At 45.7% G+C, this 14465-nt stretch overlaps 1 protein-coding gene across 5 annotated transcripts in view; it reads left to right on the top strand.

The window, feature by feature from the left end:
• TRAPPC9 (trafficking protein particle complex subunit 9) overlaps window positions 1-6426 on the top strand; it is a 445989-nt gene extending 439563 nt beyond the window's left edge. For all 5 annotated transcript variants that reach the window (XM_071421860.1, XM_071421859.1, XM_071421861.1 and 2 more), the window contains one exon: window positions 3373-6426. In XM_071421860.1, the coding sequence (XP_071277961.1) occupies window positions 3373-3552 (180 nt within the window). In that variant the 3' untranslated portion in view covers window positions 3553-6426. The remainder of the gene's footprint in view (window positions 1-3372) is intronic.
• The last annotated feature ends 8039 nt before the right edge of the window (window positions 6427-14465 follow it).

Genomic DNA, 14465 nt, shown 5'->3' with positions numbered 1-14465 from the left:
AGCCGTGCTCCTCGTGGCTGAGCTGGGTCAGGCACTGCAGGCTGTGGGGTGCTGTGTCCTGCCAGCCATGGAGGTGACCACCTGAACAGGCCACTCTGAGTGGCTGAGCAAGTAATCAGACTAATGCAGTGTAGGGAACATTTCCCCTCATGCTGCATTTGATCAGGTGAACCCTTGTGTTGAACAGCTGGCTTAGATGTGGATATCCACTTTTCAGACACTTGAGTGGATTCAGATCCAGACTGAGACACCTGAATGAGGAGGTTACCAGGGGTGCTGCCCCACTAAGCTCCCAGGAGGCCATGGAGATGTGGTCTTGCAGCAGCTAGAACCTGGCTCATTAACACAGGGCTGAGATTCAGTTGCCTAAAAGTAGATGTTTGCCATCATACAGGTGCTGTGGGTTTCCTACCAGCCACCAGATGCTGCCAGAAATCCTGTAAGACATCCTGGGCACCTTCCCAGTCCTCAATGCCTTAGGCCATCCCCTTACCTGTGTTTAGGCAACTCAGCTCTGGCTCTGCAGGCTGCCTAGGGATACCATTCTGTGTCTGCTCCACTGTCTCACTGACTAGGTATCCTCCTTATGTAGTAGGACCTTGGATACCTTTTACTCCTAAATGTAGGTTTAACCTCAAATTTAGTCCTGTGCCTGGTGTAGCAGCTGGGCTGGATGTGACCCTCTGCTGACCTGACTGCTGCAGCTGGATGTCTGATCTTTTGGGAATCTTTGTAGGCAGCCCCACTGGAGACTCAGCCTTACATTCCAATTTTGGTTCCTGTTTTGAAGGAAACATCTTGTAGCTTCTGCAGAGCCACCTGCACCTGAGCAAGGCAAAGGTTTCAAGCTCATTTTGCTTCCCTGTTTCTTCTCCAAAGTGTGGATACAGCGGTGGTGTCACACAGACGTGGGTAGAGCCCAAACCATGAAGGTGATGTCTGGTGTTGATGCTGATGAGCCTGGAGCCACCTTCCTGCTTGCCAAGGGCTCTGAGCTGTGCTGCCACAGACATTCCTTATGGTGCAGCCAGATTAGGAGGAATGGACCAGGAGCTTGGAATAGCTCAGGGTGTGAGGAGGCTTCGTTTGCTGTTTGCCTGCACCCACTGCTGGCATTAGTGCCTGCCTCTGCCCTCCTCTGCAGGAAAGTCCACACCAGCTCCAGTGAGGCAGAAATCAGGCAGGCAGCCCTGGGAGAAGGGCAGGGGAGCAAGAGGGGACATGTTTGGATGTTGTTCTGCGTGTCCAGACGCGGTGCCAGAGGGCAGGAGCTGTTACCCAGCCAGGAGGGGAGATGCCAAGGACAGGGTCAGGGCAACAGCTGTGGCTGCTCTGATCCCTCATGTGGATGACATGATGATGATACAAGTTTGCTGTAGGTCAGCAGAAGTGCCCAGCACCAAAACCAAAGGGAGCCTGGGCTCTGCAGCTTGAGGATGTGAACAGAGAGCCCCTTGTGCAGGAGCTGCATTTTAGAGTCATAGAAGCACAGAATGATTTGGGTTGGAAGGGAACTTAAAGCTCATCTCATTCCAGCAGGGACATCTTCCCCTATCCCAGGTTGCTCCAAGCCCCACCCAGCCTGGCCTTGAACACTTCCAGGGATGAGGCATCCATAGATTCCTTGGGCAGCCTGTGCCAGGGCCTCACCACCCTCACAGTAATATCTACATCTATCTATATCTGTATCTATATCTATATCTATATCTATATCTATATCTATATCTATATCTATCTATATCTTATCTATATCTATATCTATATCTATATCTATATCTATATCTAATCTATCTATATCTATCTATCTATCTATCTATATCCTAAATTTCCCCTCTTTAAATTTGATCCCCTTACTCTTTGTCCTATCACTACAGATCCTGATGGAGAGCCTTTTCCAGCTTCTCTGTAGCTCCCTCAAATACTGGAAGGTGCTGTGAGGTCTCCACTCAACCTTCTCTTCTCCAGGCTGAACAACCCCAACTTTCTCAGCCTGACTTCAGAGAAAAGCTGCTCCAGTACCTTGTGGCCCCTCTCTGGACTTCTTCCAGTTTAGGGAGGTCCAACAAAGCAGACTGATAGCCCAGGGGACTATATGGGATGATGTCTCCTGGCTAAAGAACCCAGCAGTGAAAGTCCAAAAAAAAGCTAGGACAGGAGAAAATGGAAACAGCTCATTCCCTTCACTTCTGAAAGCTACAGAGAATCTGCCTCATGGAAGGTGGCTGGGAGCTCTCTGGAATATTCTTGAGTTTCCTGCACCCTTGAAATCTTCTGTTGATCATTTGCCTTCCCCCTCTTTCCCTCCATGACCTTCCCATCATCCCTGCTCTGGTCTTCCCAAGCAGTGGCAAATTGTCCTTCAGCAAAGGGTGTCCATGAGCACTTGCCCAGTTCACAACCCATTGTTCATGTCCCAATTTACCATATAATGACATTTTTTGTAGTGGGGAACAGCCCTGATCACCTCTCTCACAGCATCAGCCTTTTTTGGGACTCTTCTGCTGGGATGAAGCTGCCTTTTCACAATTTTTGGAAAAATCCCATCCAGTGGAATGGCTCTGTGTTGATTTGGTGTTTTGCATTTGCTGTAGCTCAGTTCTAGGCGTCCTGAAACTGGATTTAACATCTTGTGGAAGCAGATACTAATTCAAACATTATCACATGCTGAACAGTGGTGGGAGTGTTAAAGTTAGAAATTACTGAAGTGTCTTGCTGAAATGATGGACTGAGATATATTATTTGTTGTGAAGATATGGATTGTAGATGGATTTGTAATGAAGGAAGATACATAAATGTAGAAACAGTGTGAACTCTGTATATTTAATTTGGACAAGTAAAATCAGGGTGGCTACTGTTTCTGGGAAGTTTCTTTCTAAACTTCATTATTTCAATGATAGTCACCCAAGTTGCTGATTAGAATTTGCAGTCAGATTGTGTCTCAGTAATAAGGGAGAATGAACTTACTTATTGCTAAGCTGTTAAATGGTGTTTAAACCATGTATTTAACATTAATTCAGAGATGTGATTTAGAACTTTAATAGAGATGTTGGTAAATGCAGTCTAAGGAGACATTTAGGGTGATCTCTACCTTAAACAAATTCTGTTTTGTAATCAGGTACTCCTAAAGGTTCATATTCTGTTTTGAGCTGTGGCACAGATTTACTGCATGAGTGAATAACAGGATTAATTTTTTAAAGTAACATTTTTACTAGAATAGGGACGAGATGTTTACTCATTTTTGTATGAAAGCATTATTGAGATGTGAATCTGGAGTACTCTGAGACCCTTTGAAGGAGATAATGGATTGCAAACTGCAATTAATTTGCTTTGTTAATGGTTTATTTGTACTGATTTTTGTATTCTCTTTGCCAGGTAAAGCCAGCCAAAGACTCTGTGTACTTTGGAGCACTTCTCTTCCTCTACACGGGCGATTTCTACCTGAATATCAAATTCCATGAAGACAGCAGCAGCAGGGAGCTGCCTCTGTCCTGGCTCTGCCTTCCCAGTGTCCACATCCGTGCCACAGAGCCTGTGGCCCCAGCTAAGCTGTGAATATGCACCGGGTGCTATTGATCACCCACAGCACACAGCAGAGCTTGGCACATCCTCTGCTTGACCCCAGCTTGTTTCTGTCCAACCCCAGGACACGGTCTCTGCTCTGGAGGAACAGCTGAACACTTTCTGAATTGGCTGACAGTCATTTGGACAGCTGCTTCAGCTAATTTCAGAGGGAGAGAGAGAGAGATTATAACTATGCTGAAGTTTTCCTCTGTTTTCAGAAAGCCTTTGAAACTATTTGCATTGTACTTCAATATACTCCATTGATATCAGTGGTTTGAAAGAGTCTTGAGGGCTGAATTTTGCCATGTGTTTGAAGGTCTTAAATCCTGTTTGAATAATCCTGTTTGATCATTTTTTTCAGTAAGATTTGTGTGTCTGTATGAAATTCCTCTTGGTTTATGCTGGACCCATGGCATGTTCCCTTGGGATATAGATCTCTGTTAGATTTGTTCACTGGCTTGCTCTTGTTCATTTGTTTGCTGAGAATTTGGTGTCTTTGGTAGTAAATAGCAGTAGTGGTGCTTTTCAGTGTGCTACTGAAAGTAAGAATAGCCTCCAGTTATTCTCTCCCTCCCCTGAGCCCAGTGCCACTTGCTCCTGGTAAAGTCACTGCCTTTAGTTTGGCAGATCTATGAACTAGAAAGGAGAGAGGGTGAGGAAGAGCAAAGGAGTTTTGTCCTTGAGAGAATAAATAAGCCAACTTTTGGGCTGCCTAAGGCTTGGCTGTGAATTTAGGCTTTCACAGTTCTGTTCTACACAGTCATAGTCACTTGAAACATTTGCAGACTCTAAAAGATCCACCAGAATTAATCAGATGATCATTAATATAACTTTTCATGAGTTTTTGCAAACTCTACTCACCAGATTTTTCATACTGATATACTGCTTTTTAAATGTGTCTAGTTTTTTTCCTTTTTTTTTTTTTGTTTTCTTAAAGTTTGGGGGTTTTTTAAGTTTAATTATTAGGCAGTTAAGGCCATGGAATTACTGAGTGTGAGAGTAGTTGTTGAATGTACTGATAATTTAGCCTATTTTTCAGAATAATGTTTTTGTATAGTGAGACATGTTTTTACCCCATGTAAAGCAGGGAGATGTTTTATCTGTATGATTAATACATTATTTCGTGGACCATATGTTTAAAAACTATCTCAGTCTTTTCTTAAATGCATAGTTAAATTTGGTGGTAGTATGCCTTGGGGGTGGATACACCAAGATGTGGCAGGGACACTCCAGTTAACTCTACATTATTTAAATCTACCTGCACAACCTCTCTGCAGATTCTTTGTTTCTTTAGAATTCATGCAAACATGGGCCCCCTCTGAATGCATGGCCTGACCCTTCCTGCTCAGTTCTGGCTCTCTGCACCAAGCCCAGGGGTACTTTTAGGTGTGATTGGTGTTTCCCATAGTGCTCCAAACCCCATTCATTGCAAGTGACTGTTCACCCTAAAAATATTCCCAACCTAGGGAACTGTGGCTGTAGCATGGTAGCTGCATTTCCAGTATATGCAGGGCATTATCTCTAAAATCCTGTGTTGTGGCAATGTTATCAATGTTTGTGCTTGAGCTGGGGCTCTGGACTCAGCCTTGAAAGTGGAAGTTTTCAGTCCTGACCTGATGAAAATCTGAGCCCTGCTGAGGATTTATTTGCAATGATTCACTGCTCTGTCAGGTGCCAGTGAGGTCCAGTAACAAAACCCCTGGAAAGAGGGTCCAACAGCAGAGTTGGGCCTGCTTTTCTGAGTTGGTGGAGCTTGGCTGACCAGACTGTGCCATGAGGCTGAATCCTCTGTCATTGGATAGGTAACACCCAGAAAAATAAGATCCAAGGAGAGCAGGAACTAAACCCTCAGTACATCTTCTCTAAAAGCTTGGTTTTGACATGAGTGTCTGGACTATGTTGCACAACACTGTTGGAATAAAATTCAAATTGGGTTTTATTCAGTGTTCCCAGAAGATCATCTGCAGATTCTAGGAATATAGCTAAGGCTTTATAAGGACCACACTGAAAAAAAAATATTGTAAAGTAGATGCTGTTGTAGTCAGGATGCTTTAATTTACTCAGCTAAGGGACTGTTCTCTAATTATATTTCAACAGCATTCTCTGAGAATAGAGAGTCTTGTTCTGTGGAGCCTATCCCGGGATGCAACAATCCTGTGCCTTTTACTTATGAAGGGTCCTTATCTACAGCCCACTGAAGCTGTTGGAATGGGAACAGGTCCTGTTATAACAAAAGCTGGCTGCATATTTTCTAGGTATCCAATATGCCATTATAAATCTGCCATATGTGAACATAAATATAAGTTCTTATGTGTGACCTGACCCTTAAAGGTGTATCTGTTCATTATATAGCAGATTCTGTCCCTTGTCAACTTGGACACTTAGTTGATTTTGGCATTTATTATATCTTCCCCAATTTTCCAGACTTCTACTTGTCTTGGTGGAAGAGATGAAATACAAGAAGTTCTTCCTTCTGGGGATCATTTTTAACTTTATCCAGAAGGAAGATATTTAAGTGTTAGTGTAATTTGGAGAGGGGTTGAGGGAAAGGTGCTTAAAATCACTGGGGTTGCTGTTAGGGTCAGTCCTTGTACTGCTTGAAAGAAGGATGATATAGTTCTTATTTGCTTTCCTTTCTTGGTACTCAAAACTTCTTTTTCTTTCTCTGAAACACCCAGCAATTATTTTGAACATGATGAGCTGAACTGTTCATTGTAAATCTGATACGAACCAGTGGTTGCAATAAATTATTCCTAATTTAAATGGCCATTGCTGAGAGCAGATGTTGATCCCATATATGAATGCACTGGAGAAGCATAAGTTATGTAACTTTACCTGAATAAATACTTGTGGCTTGTTATTTCACCTCTGCCAGTCTCTTTAGTCTGTAGCCCTTGGGTGGGTTCTGTGATTTTGCTGACAATAATGTGTATCCCTTGATTCTGTGTTGTGTCTCTGAAAGAATGTGTTGGACTCCAGAGCTGAAATTTCAGCTTCACTCAAGTGTGGTGTTGTGAGGTCCCCAGGACGAGGTGAGAGATGAGAATTTGACTCCAAGTTCTCACAAGGCTGATTTATTATTTTGTGATATTATATTAAATTAAAAGAAATTATATACTAAAACTACACTAAAGAAAGAGAAAGGAGACATCAGAAGGCTGGACAAGAATGATAATAAAAACCCGTGACAGACTCAGAGAGTCCGACACAGCTGGACTGGGATTGGTCATTAAATTAAAACAATTCCCATGGTGGATAAACAATTCTCCAAATTACATTCCAAAACAGCAAAACAAGGAGAAGCTGAAGCTTCCCAACTTCCCAGAAGAAGAAACCCTGGTGAAGAGATTTTTCAGAAAATATCATGGTGACACTCAAGTTTTCTCTTCCTAGATGAACTCAGGGGTGGTGAACCCTGTCTGCTCTGTGGTGTGGCTCCTGTGTCAGCTGAGGAGAGGGAGAGGCACTCACATGAAAGCCAACAAATGGCCAGAAGTTGTGTCCAGGGAGGTTCAGGTTGGATATTAGGAAAAGGTTCTTCCCCCAGAGAGTGGTTGGGTGCTGGAATGGACTCCCCAGGGAAGGGGTCACAGCCCAGAGCCTGACAGAACTCAAGAAGTGTTTGGAAAATGCTCTCAGGCACAGGGTGGGACTCTTGGGGATGGTCCTGTGAAGGGGTGGGAGTTGGATTTGTTGATTCTTGTGGATCCCTTCCAACTTGGCTTAATCTGTGACTGTGAAATGCCTCAGTGTCCCAGTACTGGTGTTGGGGGTGGTGAGGCCCTGGCACAGGTTGCCCAGATGGCTGCCCCATCCCTGGAAACATTCAAGGCTGGCTTGGACAGGGCTCTGAACAACCTGATCCAGCTGAGGATATCCCTGCTCAGTGCTGGAAGACTGGAACTAGACCTGTAAATGTTCCTTGCAACCCAAAGCATTCCATGATTCTTTCACCCTTTCCATCCTTTGAGAAACAGCTCAAAGGCTGGAAGGACCATCTTGGAAGACTGACTGCAAGCACTAAAAACCATTTGATGCCCAGCCTTGTCTGAGTTCCTTTTCTCAGTCCTGGGGCTCCTGTGTTTGGATTCCCAACCTAGAAGCTCTTAAGGATTCATCAGTGAGGGCCAGCTGCACCCTCCCTTCCCTGACTCCTCTGGCTCTCTCCTGGGTGTGGGCACTTTGTTTGCCCCTGGAGCTGGGCTGTGCATCCCTCCTGCTTGTCCTGCACAGCCCAGAGCAGTGCTGGCTGCCAGCTCCTGGGGTGGAACCAAGCCCTCTGCAGCTCAGGTGTGGGCACAGGGGGCATTTAAAGGCTTTCCTACAGGTGGCTGCTTTGCAGAGCTTTGCAAACACTCGTGCTCTTTTCTTAAAGAAGACACCAAAAGATCTGAACAAAATTTTTGTGTCAAGTGTTCCATGATAGCTGTTTCCTTCTGGGGTTAGGTCAGGGTTCTTGGGTTGTTCAGCATCTCCTTAGCTCTCAGCTTCTCATCTTGCTCTTTCTCACCTCATCCTTCCCACTGACTCTTCCACTCACTCCACTTTTCTGCTTTTCTTTATTTGGTCCCAACAGAAAGGATCAACTTGTCCCTTTCTTTTTTTTCCTTCCTCTGCATCTCTGTTAGAGCCTTCCTAACACTTTGGCCATGATGGAGAAAAAATGCTTCAAACCCAACTTCAGCTGCTAAACTGGAGTTTGATGCTCTCCTTAAAGCATCTTGAGCTATTTCAGTTGAAAAAGGATCTTGTCTGTTTTGTTACAATCTGATGTTTCTTGTTGAAAGGATACTTTAGGCCTCTGTGTTCACCATGCATCAGCTCCCTAATGCCAGTGGGACTTTGTGTGTAGGTGACATCTCATTTAACATACACTGCTCCCTTCCTGTCCCTGTGTTCCTGATTCAGCAGATATCCAAGCATGTGTCTACTGTTAAACACATCAATAAAAACACATTAATAACACATTAATAGGCCGTCTTTTGACAGCTAACTCAGTCACTCCCTGGGAAATTTGCTAACCCTGTGCCCAGATGTGCAATCTTCACCTGAACCTGCAATTTTGACACGGAGGCTCACATGCCATTGTGTTGCCTGGGCCATCACCAGTGGCTCCCTGGACCCCTGGCACAGGGAGAAGGCATCTCACCAAAATCTGGCACTGCATTTATGCAAGTCTGGCAGTGCAGAAGATCCTCCCAGGCCAAGATGTGCTCAGTGTCTGGCTGTACCAACCACAGAAATGCACCCTGGAGGTGTAAATCACATGCACAGACTTGCCTGGGGAGCCACACTGTCCCCAGCACTGTGCACCAGGCAAAGCAGGACTCAGCCACCTCCTGCTTGCAGTTGCTCTTCCAAGTGTTTCTCCCCCAAGAGCTGGTGCCTCCCAGCCTCTTCATCTTCACAGCTACAGGAAAACTCCTCAAGAGCAGCTCAGGAATCACTTGGCATAAGGGAAGGCATCTGTTAACAATGAGGCAGCTCAGCACCATTTCTGGGATGGATGCTCTGCAGAGAATTTGTTACAGCCCAGAGTTCTCTGGTGCTGTGGCTGGAGAAGGGCAACTTCAGCCCCTCTTCAGCCTGGATTCAGCTTGAAAAAAAACAATGTAGACACTGCCAGAGAGAAATCAGGCCAGCTTTTGAAACAGTTTAACAATGAGCATCTTGTTAATGACTGTGAGGATGTCATCACTAATCTGTGTCAGAAACTGGGCCCTTCTGCTCTCCAAAGTCTGCCCATGTCCTTACAAACTGGTCCAGGCTGGTGGCTGAAGTGATGCCATGGTCTGATTCAGGCTTTCCACCTCCTTTCCCAACAGTCCAGATCCAGAGCAGAGATGCCATTCCCTCCCTCCCTTTGCCTGATTCACCTCTTTTTGTGGCCACACAAGGCTGAACCCATGTAATGGATTTGGGTTGAAAGGGGCAAAGAAAAGGCAGGGGAGTGTTTTCCTTTAGTGTGCGCACATGTGAGTGAATTGCTGATGTGAAGCTGCATCATTACACAGGAGCCTGTGAGGCTGCAGCATCCCAGACCAGAACTTTTGGGGCAGAACAGGGGTAAATGACCAGTGGGAGGAAGGGAGGGAAAAAATTGCAGAGGGCAATGATACAGGGCTACAAAGAGAGACACCTCCACAAGGTGCCCGAAGTTTACTGAGATGAATCAAGGTGAAACAGGTTATGTAACTGCCACAACATTAAAAATAGGTTATGCTGTATATTAAGATTTCATTTATGAATTGTTTATAAAGCATTCATAAATGTTAGATGTGGCAAGCACGTTCTGCACACAAATACTTTGTGTTCCAGCATTATCGATGGCCGTGTCCACGGCAGCTGCAGGTGTTACAGATGGTAAAATCACAGCTCTGGAGACCTGCAGTTCAATAGCAATACACCATAAATGATTCATCAATCACCTCAACATGTATCAAGGAATGATGTGCTCTTTGCAAATGGAGCCTTAATATGAAGTGTGACCTTAGGAACTGTGAAACAGGGAACTTTTGCCCCTTTCATCCTTTTTATTGCTCCTAAAAAAACCCCAAACCAACAAAACACCAACACCAATTCCCCCACCCCCACCTCCAACTCTCAATTCACCAGTTTAATAATGATTGTTTTTCCTCACCTCTGGCTTGAGAAAGGCCACAGGCTCCTGAGAATTAAAAGGTTTTATGGAACACACAGTATTTGGATGTGTTCTCATCTGCTGCAAATGTGTTTAGTGTGTTTTGGGGGTGTGGACTCCAGGGATGCAGAGGGATGTCACCCCAGCAGGATGTCACCTTGCCAGCCAGGGTGTCTGCAGATCCCTGGAGAAAGCACAAGTGCAAAAGTAATGTGAATGTAAACTAAGTAAAGAGAAGAACAGAAGAGCCATGAAATAAGACTTGAACATTATAATTTAATTTATTAAAATGAACCCTACATCTAGCTCTGGCCATTTGCTTACATGGAGGATGTCACCTAGAGAAGATGCATTGCAGACCCTCAGCACAAGGCAGGCCAGGTAAGAATTGTCCTTCCCTAGCATGTCATCCTCCATAACCCTGGAGAAGGCATAAAGCCTGCTCATCCCATCCCATCCCATCCCATCCCATCCCATCCCATCCCAAGCCATCCCATCCCATCTCATTCCTGTGCAGAGCTCTCAAGACTCTTTTCACAATGGAAGAGAAAGAAGATGCTCCTGTCTTTCCTTGGCTGAAGTCCTGGCCAGGACTGAGTTTTCCCAAGTCTCTTGAGGAGGGCACTGGGACCTGGCCCAGCTCTGTAATGTTTGAATTGAGTATCAATATTAGCCACTTGCATGTGGTGTCAGAACAAAGCCCATGGACAATATGCATTTAAATGTCGCACAAAAATAAGACAAAATAGGTGCATATGCTTTGGAATATTATTTTCAACACAAGTATTGGGTAGATCTACCAGATTTTCCCTTTTGTGTAGCTCTCCAAGTGTTGCTGCTGTTGGTTTCAATATAAAATCACATCCTGTAAGGCTTGTCCATGCTGGGGGCTCAGGGTCACACAAGCTCTGTTGAGAGAAACAACAGGAGGGATCAGTGATGCTCTTAACACAAACTTCTTTATTAAAAAACACTGGATATGAACAGGAGTCACAGGATCTGTGCTTCCCAAAATATCCACAGGGCAAGGAGGCTCTGTAAGGAGACACCCACCCGGCATCAGAAAAATTTCCAACCTGAAATGTCTGGTTTTGCCAGTGGCTGTAAAGAGAGGCCAGGGTGATAAATTGACATGGATACATCCACTTATCTGACCAGTGTATTCAGATGAGATAAATCAGAACCACAGAATGATCTGGGTTGGAAGGAACCTTAAGGATCTCATTCCAGCCCCCCTGCCATGGGCAGAGATACCTTTCACTAGACCAGCCTGGCCTTGAACATTTCCAGGGACAGAGCATCCACAGCTTCTCTGGGCAACCTCTGCCAGGGCCTCACCACCCTCACAGTAAAGAATTTTTTCCTAATGAGCAATCTAAACCTATTTTCTGTCAGTTTAAAGCCATTCCCCCTTGTCCTATAAATCCCCATGACCTGTCCCATCAAGCATGGATGAAGTTAGTAAATGTGTTTAAAAGTTTCAAAGGACCAAGGGACACACCTCTGAACCCAAACTCTGAGCACAGGACACTCATTTCTTTGCAGATCAGACAGAGCAAACCCTTTCCCTCCCCATCCAGGATGCAGTTCCATGGGGCTCAGGTTTGTACTTCAGGTGCTGTGGTACAAACATGGGGACTGTCTCATTCCCAGTACTTTTCCTTTTCACTGCACCCACCATGGGCCAGGTGCAGGGTGACCTTCTGGGCCAGCAGGGCACCAGGCAGCCTGTCAGCAAGGAGCCACATGATGGGGAAATGCAGCTCTCCTGGGGAGCACCCATGTGAAATGTCCAGGGGAAGAGGAAAACCTGCTGCAGCTTTATCTCAGCTTTGTGCAAACCTGCCCTGATGAGACCTTCAGCTGAGAGGCTTTTTGAGCTGTTCCTGAATGAGCATGGTCACATTTTCCCTCTCTCTGTGCCCTGCACCCCTGGCTGTGCTGTAGATAAGGCAGCAGTGTTTTGGCAGCTGGGAGGTGATGCTCTATCTGTTTGCACATGCAGGACACTAATGGAAATGTGCCACCCATCACCACCACTGGGGTCAGCTTGTCTCTGCTCGTCATGCTGGGGACACTGGCTGGTTGTTTTGGTGGCAATGCAAAGGGCAGCAATGCTGGGGACAGACAGACCAGGCAGACGTCAGCTTTCAATACCATAAAAGCCCCTGCACAATTCTTGCTCACTGCTCTCTTGCTCAGTTCTAAACCTCTTTCTCCCTTAGTTTCTTTAGATTTTTAGTTTCAAGGTATTTTTTCCTGACATCAGATTTATTTATTTCATAGCTCCACACTGTTCTCAGTGTCTCTTTTCTGCAAGCAGACCATACCATTTTTCCTGTTCATTCAAGCCCTGGGTTTCTGGGTTTGGAATGCTCAGAGTCCTTCATCCTGTGCCATGGATGGAGTCTTCACTCTCTATGTTCAAGTGCATCTCATGGCTTGTCCAGCTCCTGCCTTGCTCCTGCCTGATTCCAAGGTCAGGCACTGGGAGAACAGGATGACTCCTGCCTGTCTGGGCTCTCCCTTCACACCTGGCACGTTTGGTTTGAATTAATCCACAACACTCTTGTCCACTGCTGGCACACAGGTAAGACTGATTCTGGTGGCCTTGGTGCAGTGGAGAGGAGGCAGGAGGAGAGGAGGTTTAGTATCACCTCACTGTCTCCTGCAAAATCTGTGTTTTGTTGCCTGGTGACAACATCTCTGTACTCGGTCCCAGTGCCACACGTGAAATGCTGAATGTGAAGCTGCCACGCAGCAAGTTTAGCTTTGGTGAGTGTCACATCTCACTCAGCACTGCTGATGGGGTCCCAGCTCCTCTTCCAAACACTGAAGGGCACAGCAGGCCCTGGCACTGCAGATGGGCACAGCCAACCCCAGCTCCATGGCACTCCAGAGCAGGGGTGCTCTGGCCTCTGCTCTCTGCCATATTCAGAACACCCCAAATATTGTTTGTGTCCAGGGGAGGGTAGGAGGATCTGGGAGAAGATCCTTGCTGCCTAGAAGGACAGAGTTCCTCAGACCAGCCCACAGAGCTCAGGAGTGAAAGACAACTGTCTCACACATGTGTAGAGATGGCTTTTCTTACTTTGACCCAAAGTTTATTTTTATTCCACAGTCTTTCCCAGGAGGAAACACTTCAGCAGCTTTTTTTCTCACTTCCACCTGAAGATAAAAAGACAACTCCTAACTGTTTTCAAGCCTCTGTCTTGAGGATACTGTAATTCACATTAAGAAAGGAGGCTCTGGAGCTGCAGGCAGTGACAGCCAGAGTGTGTCACAACCCCAATGACAGGAGCAGGGGAGAAGATGGACCAGGCACCCTCAGCTTGTGCTTGTGGAGCACCTTGGGCTTGTGGGTCCAACAACAGCAATAGGGAAGGGAAGGGAAGGGAAGGGAAGGGAAGGGAAGGGAAGGGAAGGGAAGGGAAGGGAAGGGACCTATAATGGTCATCCAGTCCAACTCCCTGACCACTTCAGGGCTGACAAAAAATTAAAGCTATTAAGGTTGTTATCCAAGTGACTGTTAAGCACTGACAAGCTGGGGAACTGACCAGTTCTCTAGGAAGCTGCTTCTAGTGTTCGACCTGACCTCTCAGTAAAGAAATATCCCTCCAGGAAAACCCCAGGCATTGTGAATTAGGAACAATCAATTACTCAGAATTGGACCAAAACTAAAAGAGTGGCAAAACTCCCCATCTGTATCAGAGAGAAGAGCTCAGGGACCAAAGCCTGGTTCAATCAAAATAAAGCAACTGCTGTATGAAAATGTGTGTTTCATGGGCTGCCTGTGTCCGACAATGCACCAAGTATATTTTGGACAGTCTGCCTTGCTAGTAAACCCTGCCTAATCCGTTCAGGGGACTGGAGAGGCTGCGACAGCCTTGTCTATACCAAAATAATATTCCATTTCTGTCTTGTTTAATATTGTCTCATACAACGCAGCACAGTCTCAGCTGAAAACTGCATTGCTGTTCTTAGAACAAAAGATCTCTCCTTTTAGGTGAAGTATCTATTTGCATTAGGAATGCCCAGGGGATGTGGATACAAGAACATGCTTTATCCACAGGCAAGGTTGAGCAGGACTCTTGGTAAGCCCCAGCTTCTCTGTCTCAGGAAAAAAAAAAAAAATTAAAAAACCAAGTCAGGGCTGTAGCAACACAGTTGGGCTGTATTTTATCTGCCATGCTGGGCAGCAAACCTGCACCTGCAATGGTGCACAGGAGGGCTGTAACAGCAAGAACATACCTCTGGAATGGAT

This window comes from Agelaius tricolor, unplaced genomic scaffold (genome assembly GCF_023055355.1).
Source record: "Agelaius tricolor isolate 1412-34295 unplaced genomic scaffold, bAgeTri1.0.p SCAF_2, whole genome shotgun sequence".
Classification (NCBI taxonomy): Eukaryota; Metazoa; Chordata; class Aves; order Passeriformes; family Icteridae; genus Agelaius; species Agelaius tricolor.
This window is presented reverse-complemented; position numbering and strand designations above follow the sequence as displayed.